This window comes from Muscardinus avellanarius, assembly GCF_963383645.1.
Source record: "Muscardinus avellanarius genome assembly, chromosome: 14".
Taxonomy (NCBI): domain Eukaryota; kingdom Metazoa; phylum Chordata; class Mammalia; order Rodentia; family Gliridae; genus Muscardinus; species Muscardinus avellanarius.
In genome coordinates this window covers 17,451,437-17,459,101 of record NC_137800.1, presented here as the reverse complement: position 1 = coordinate 17,459,101, position 7,665 = coordinate 17,451,437, and the positions used below count along the sequence as shown (strand labels likewise).

General features: G+C 42.3%; 1 protein-coding gene across 1 annotated transcript; it reads left to right on the top strand.

Annotated features, from left to right (window-relative positions):
• Positions 1 to 3,491: 3,491 nt before the first annotated feature.
• TKTL2 (transketolase like 2) lies at positions 3,492 to 5,360 on the top strand (the record flags this gene model as incomplete). The annotated part of the gene is made up of 1 exon (XM_080709745.1): positions 3,492 to 5,360. Exon 1 carries the CDS (start codon positions 3,534 to 3,536, stop codon positions 5,358 to 5,360), a length of 1,827 nt encoding a protein of 608 aa, XP_080565871.1. The 5' UTR covers positions 3,492 to 3,533.
• Between the last annotated feature and the right edge of the window lie 2,305 nt (positions 5,361 to 7,665).

Genomic DNA, 7,665 nt, shown 5'->3' with positions numbered 1-7,665 from the left:
TACTCACCCTTGCGTGGTGAAAATGTATGTTTTCACAAATTGGGTAGACCTCCTGAGTAATCAGTAATTGTGTACTCTCTTTTCTCTATTGCAGCCCAGTAGAAATTGCACTTACCAATTTCTGCTATTTATATTTTCCCCTTCATAGCTACTTTGTATTAGTGATCCTGCTAGGTTTTATTTTCCTTGGAAGTCCACACTGCAGTAAGTACTCCTGCATACTAAGAAGGGAAAAAATATAGCAAGAAATTTAAACAAGGGTAAAAAAAAAATAAATAAATTTGCTGTCATTTTTTAAGCAAACTTTAAACCAGAAGTAAAAAGAAATGGGCAGACTGAAAGTCTGTTTTATTTTTCCTACAAAATGTTCACAAGTTTCTCAAGTTTGAATGGAGTTCAGTGGCATCCACCTGTCTACCACAGGCCCCTCCAATCCCCCCTGACATTTATGCATTCATGGTACCAACCCCCCACCCCAGCCCAGTAGGCACTTGAATTTGCTAATTCCTACTTTATGAGGATAAACCAAAATTAATACAGGAATAATTTGTCCCTATTTGCCAAAACCTTTTGACTGGCTTCCAGAATGACATCTCAAATTAATAATGCACTCTTTGCCAAGACAACTAAATTTTTGGCATGCTGCCTTTCAATTTTTTTTGGCTGGCCTTTTGACAGTAATTGCTTCTCCTAGCTAGGGAAGACAAAAATGTGGTTCCATGTGTTTGTCTGATTTATGTGTCTAAGTTGTGTTCATGGCCACACTGGGTAATTTTGCATTATCAAATCCTGCATAACGAACATTAGCCGGGCATGGTGGCACACGCTTGTAATCCCAGCATTCGGGAGGCTGAGATTAGAGGATCATGGTTCGCGGACAGCCTCAGCTCAGCTACTTAGTGAGACCCTGTTTGAAAATAAAGAACAAAAAGGGGGTATAGCTCGAAGGTTAAATGCCTCTGGGTTCATCCCCAGACCCACGCACAAAAAGAATATCAGAACATTTTATATTTTACAAAAACTTACAAAAAGTTATTTTCCATAGTACTAAAAACTCACCAAGTTTCACAGAATGTCAGTAGGAAATGCACACTTATTATCTAGGGTATTAAATTTCCAAGACCACATTCTTTCCTTAACGAAATTGACATTTACTAATGTTAAAAAAAAAACTTTCTACTTAATACTTTAGGAAATAATTGTGCAATGCTTGAAATGAATGGAAGAATTTGGGAACTTGGGAAGAAATGTTAAGTAGTTCCTCTTGTTCATGTGGACACAGCTTCATAGATCATTTTTATACTACCATGTTTACCAGTTATGGGAACTAGGTCTCTCCAGCCAAAATAGCAATGAACCCCAGTGTTTCTCTTCCTTGCTTTCCTCTCAGCCCGCTGTAGTTTGCTCTTATGATGCTGTATTTTCCCCTTCTAATCTCCATCTTCTTTACTCCCAGTCCTAGTCCCTAGTCCTCAACTTGTATTTCCTCTCCCTTTATTTGCCTAAGAAGATAAGCAAACATTAATTTGCAAAGGACACAGGAAATGATAAATACAAGAGACTCTCTTAAGGTCTTGTCCAACTCTAACATTCTTTCCACAAGCTTAAAATCTTGACTGTCATACCAATACTATTTATCCTAATAAGGGTCCTTAGAAAGTAAACTGGTAGAACTAAATGAAATGGCAAACAATATCTAAAGTATTTTTTCTAAAGAGACAGTAGAAATAAAGAGTAGCAAACTCCTCCCTTCCACTCACCTCCTTTAAGTTGTTTACAGTTCTCACTAAATACTGAAATTGTCTGGAAAGTTTACTGGTGCCTAGGCCTATCATCCAGAAATTCTGATTTAATTGGTTTGGAGTGCAGCCTGAACATAAGATTTTTAAAAAACTTCCCAGATGACTTTAAAGTCAAAACAATGTTGAGAACCACTGGGCTATCTCCAGATTGTCTGTTCCCAGCCTTGATTTAACCATATTATCTGTTCTTAACCTTAACCTTTATTTGAACTAATGGGTGCATTTAAAACATACAACCTTCTTCCCCCCAGACTTCAGTTCCAGAAATTAAAGTTCCGTCCCCCCCCCCCCCCGGGGTGGAATACAGGCAATTTTTTAAAGTGTTGTGATTTTAGTGTGATGTCAAGGTTAAGAATTATTGCTCAAGAACCACGAAGTTGAATGCTATGACATGGGAGAATATGCTACGGCATTGTTTTGTTTTCATTTCTGTTTTTTAAAAGGGTTTGCTGGCCAGAAGAGCTTAATGGCACAAACGCAGTCTTATAACTAAAGTAAATAAATTAACTTTGGAAATTCCTTTATAGTAACAGTTGTTTAAAGTAAACTGAGGCACATGAGACCCTGTTTCAAAATAAAAAATAAAAATGGGGCTGGGGATGTAGCTTGGAGATAGAATGTCTCTGGGTTCCATCGCCAGTACCAAAAAAAAAAAAAAAAAAAAAAAATTTGATTGGCTAAAGTCGAGCAGTAGCCTTACTTGAGCCATCGGAGTGGAAAGGCCCTTGGTAGAGGTTAGTTGACAGTTTCTGTCTGATAAAGCTTACATGTCATTTTACTGTTTACACTGAAGTGGGTTGTGATCTGCTTAAGTAGGAACGTAGGCAGGTAGAGCTGCTTCTGCCTAATGGCGTCCTGATTAATTATCTTAACACAATAATAGTACTTCAGGATTCTCCGGGAAAATTGGAGCTCTAGCTATTCTCCTGGTGAGTGGTTTTAGATGTGTCCTTCGTGTAACTTTTGTTCAAATTACTCGCTGTACTTTTGCTGTGTGCCTGGGATTTGGAACTCCAAGTTACTCCACGGAAAGCTCGGTTGAGATTGTGTTATCAACAGTGACTTTGGATCTTTTCTGTTACTGTGTTGATGTAAATGTGTGAAGATGTCTTCAATATAATGTTGATGTATTTAAAAGGAACGGTCCTGAAAATAGTTTCCTATAATATGTGGATATAAGAATGCCTCCTTTTGAGAAAAATTTTCTAATGCACATGATGTACATTCAAAATCATATCAAAGACAGTCACTAAGCCAAACAGGAGGAGGGAGGGGGAATGAATGGGGCGGGAGCTGGATAAGGGCTGACTCGGTGATGTGTGCATGTATGCCTCCACCATCTTGGACTCCATTAAGATGTATGACTACAATGTAGCAATAAAAACATTTCTAAAAAATTGTGAATTTTCCCTCCAAACTTTTTTTATTCTTTTGAATAATGTTGAAACTGCAAGTGACAAGGTGAACTTGAAAAACCCACCCAATCTGGCGCTGAGGGGTGATTCCTTGCTGCCTGCAGCCTGCGAGCTGCGCATGCGCAGAGCTCCTCCAGGCGTGGTTCTCCAGGAGGCGGAGCTTAGCGCCCTAGTCGTGTGATGCCGCTGCCGTGCGTGCTCCGGTGACGTAATTACGGCGCACGCTCTCTTCGACGTTTGTTCAACCGCAGCCGGCGCCATGGCCTCAGCCAACGGCGCCAAGCCCGACGCCGAGAAGGTGCAGGCGCTGCAGGACATGGCCCACCGCCTGCGCATCCACTCCATCAGGGCCACGTGCGCCTCCAGCTCCGGACACCCCACGTCGTGCTGCAGCGCAGCGGAGATCATGGCGGTCCTCTTCTTCCACACGATGAGATATAAACAGACAGACCCGGAGCACCCAGGTAACGACCGATTCGTCCTGTCCAAGGGCCATGCCGCGCCCATCCTCTACGCGGCGTGGGCAGAGGCCGGTGATGTCCCCGAATCCGACCTGCTGAGCCTCAGGAAAATTCACAGCGACTTAGAAGGGCATCCAACCCCTCGCCTCTCGTTTGTCGATGTGGCTACAGGGTCCCTGGGGCAGGGCCTGGGGGCGGCGTGTGGGATGGCCTATACTGGCAAGTACTTCGACAAGGCCAGCTACCGCGTGTTCTGCCTCCTGGGGGATGGCGAGTCCTCCGAGGGCTCTGTCTGGGAGGCGCTGGGCTTCGCTTCCCACTACAAACTGGATAATCTCGTGGCGGTCTTCGATGTGAACCGCCTGGGCCAAAGCGGCGCCGCGCCCCTGGAGCACTGCACTGAAATCTATCAGAAGCGCTGCGAAGCCTTCGGGTGGAATGCTTCCTTAGTGGACGGCCATGATGTGGAGGCCCTGTGCCAAGCATTTTGGCAGGCGGCCCAAGTGAAGAACAGGCCTACTGCGGTCATTGCCAAGACCTTCAAGGGTCGGGGTATTCCAAACATTGAGGATGCCGAAAATTGGCATGGAAAACCGATGCCAAAAGAGACAGCTGATGCAGTTATCAAGTTAATTGAGAGTCAGATCCAGACCAACAGAAATCTCACACCGAAGCCTCCCGTTGACGACTCACCTCAGATCAGCATCGCTGATATAAAAATGACCTCTCCACCTGCTTACAAAGTTGGGGACAAGATAGCGACTCGGCAAGCATGTGGTGCAGCGCTGACTAAACTGGGCCATGCATATGAAAGAGTTATTGTTCTGGATGGGGACACAAAAAACTCCACGTTTTCTGAAATATTCAAGAAAGACCACCCTGAGCGTTTCATAGAGTGTTTTATTGCCGAGCAAAACATGGTAAGCGTGGCACTGGGCTGTGCCGCACGCGGTCGAACCATTGCTTTTGCTAGTACCTTTGCCGCCTTTTTGACGCGAGCGTTTGATCAGATCCGAATGGGTGCCATCTCTCAAACCAATATCAACCTTATTGGTTCCCACTGTGGGGTGTCCATTGGTGAAGATGGACCCTCCCAGATGGCCCTGGAGGACCTGGCCATGTTCCGAAGCATCCCCAATTGCACGGTTTTCTACCCAAGTGATGCCGTCTCAACAGAGCATGCTGTTTTTCTGGCCGCCAATACCAAGGGGATATGCTTCATTCGAACAAGCCGACCAGAAACGGCTGTTATTTATACCCCGCAAGAGAATTTTGAGATTGGACAGGCCAAGGTGGTTTGTCAGAGTGATAACGACAAGGTCACAGTGGTTGGCGCTGGGGTTACTCTTCATGAAGCCTTAGCCGCTGCTGCTGATCTGGCTCAACAAGGTATTTCTATCCGTGTTATCGACCCATTTACTATTAAACCCCTGGACACTGCCACCATCATCTCCAGTGCGAAAGACACGGGCGGCCGGGTTATCACGGTGGAGGATCACTACAGAGAGGGTGGCATTGGCGAAGCCGTCTGCGCGGCTGTCTCTAGGGAGCCTGGCATCTTTGTTCATCAGCTGGCAGTGACACAAGTGCCTCGGAGTGGGAAACCCAGCGAACTGCTGGATATGTTTGGAATCAGTGCCAAGCGCATCATAGCAGCTGTGAAATGTACTCTAATGAACTAAAATGGCTCATTTCTTAACAGAGCAAGTCTGTTGGCTTTGGTCTTAAAATACTGGTATCTATATAGTTGTGCTTGTTACAAAATCATATCTGTGTAGTTGTGCTTCTTTAAAAACAAAGGCTTTTAGCAACTTCTAATTGAGAAATTCAAGTTATGAACTTTTTGCTAAACTGACTATATATGCATATGCCACTGTCCTTTGGGTTGTTAAAGTGCGATATGAAGTCTTAAGTTGCAAAATAAAAGATAAAGTAACCCCTTAATAAAAAGTTCTCTGATAAGATTACAAATAACTTAGTTAGCCAATGTAGAACTGTTTCTTAAATGTGTATAATTTTCTTGTAAGTTAAGAAAATGTGAATTTAGTTGTAAATTTCAATAGCTTTAAATTGTAGGTTTCAGGTTTTAAAGCGAGTTTGGGCATTCATAATAGTCCATTGTGTTGCAGGGGATAAGTTGGGGGGGAGAAAGGTCTGTGGTGTGAAATAATCCCCCCCACCACCAGACACAGAGAGACAAACAGAAAAACCGTGGATTCTTGTCCTAAGCTAAGAATAAGTATTCGTCGCTTGGACAGCTGCTGCAGATTTAAAAAAGTTTATTAAAAAAGATAGAAATATAGAGATAGTTAAAGCCCTGTGCTGGAGCAGACACAGGGGGGCAATTCGAACGAAAATGCCAACAAACCCCAGTTTCCTGAATTTTTATCCTGTCTAAGTCCGAGGAAGGTCCTTTGATCTGTAGATATGCTAGCCCTATCTCTAGTGTGAAATTGCATCTGGAATTTCTTCAGATTTCCCTTATGCCATTTGTTTCTCTCAGGCATCTGGGATTTCTTCAGATTTCCCTTAGGCCATTTGTTTTTCTTTCAGAAATGTAAAGGAGCCTCTCAGGCTTCCTTTCCTTCCCTTTAGAAATGTAAATTACAAGTCCCTCCTTTCTGCTAGCCCTGGCCTTCTTAGTATAAAGGATATATTTTTAAAATTGGAACTCTTTTCCCAATACTTATACCTTAATACATTTCAAACCCTCTTCCCAATACCAGTACACATTGCCCTCCTGGGCTTGTAGTTTTCTGGGTGAGATTTGACTACAGTTGCTTTGGAATTTCTTCCAAAGTTGATCTCCTTTCTGGTTTAGAGGCCATAGGGCAGGGGTAGAAGCTGTTGTTGTGCACCACACTGCTTGTGATGGCTGTTCTCTCCAGAGAGGAGAGCACAGCCACTTTCAGTCTGTGTACTGTATACACTGTTCTGCGAAAATTCAAGTGATTCACTTTGTGGTGACTAAACCAACGTGCTTGTGTTCATCTCTGAAGGATACTATAGTTAATATAATAAAGCATTTAAAAACACGCTACTTCATTTAGTTGTTGTCACATATTTGTAATTTGGTTTCTCCCCAATAAAATCATAAATAAGGAACAGACTTTTTTTCTAACTCAGAAGCAGAGAGTCACCCAAGAGCAAACCTGGAAAAAGGCTGGGGCTGGATATAAAAAACTAGGATACTGAAAATGGACTGAAAAGCCATCCCCTAAGCAGTGAGTTTGTGAACTATATAGTGTGAGTGCATAAATTATATATTTGGTATACAAGGAAGAAGTACCAGTTAGGTAAATAAAAATAAATCCTAGGTTCCAAATTAAAGTTACTCAGGGTGCCTGTATTTCTCATTTTTGTTGCCTTCATTAAGTTCCTTTGGAGCTATAACCATTTTGTCTTGGCAACTGCTATAGGTGTGATGTATATACAAATACTGGAATTGGAAAAACCAAGCCCCAGGCATTCTACTACTGTCCTTTTTCTGTGAGCTAGTTTCCTCTTTTGTAAAAAATTTCACAATAATTGCTGTTTTTCATATGATTTAAAAACTAATTTGAAAAATATTGGTTGATAGAGGAACACTGAAGAAATTTAGGAAATGCAAATGGTCAAAAAATCAGCTTACATTAAAAGCGTTTTCTAGCATATGATTTGTCTCTGGATTTTCCAATAGAGTCATTCAAATCTAGCAACTTCTCCATTAGACATAAAAACCCTCATCTATGCATATTTGGTTGTAAACAGAGCTGAAGACTAAGCATTTTATCTACTTCCAGATCCTTAAGTAAATCTTTTTGTTCCTAAAATTAATCTGCCTGAAAATACCAACATAATCCTAATCTTCTCTTTAACAATTGTTCCACCTTTCAAAAGAAAGGCAGCCTTCCCAAACACCTTTAATGTCATCATATGTAACCAGTTATGAAATAATCACAGTGCCAAGAAAATGGAACACTGCAAAGTACTGGCTCTGGGACAAAG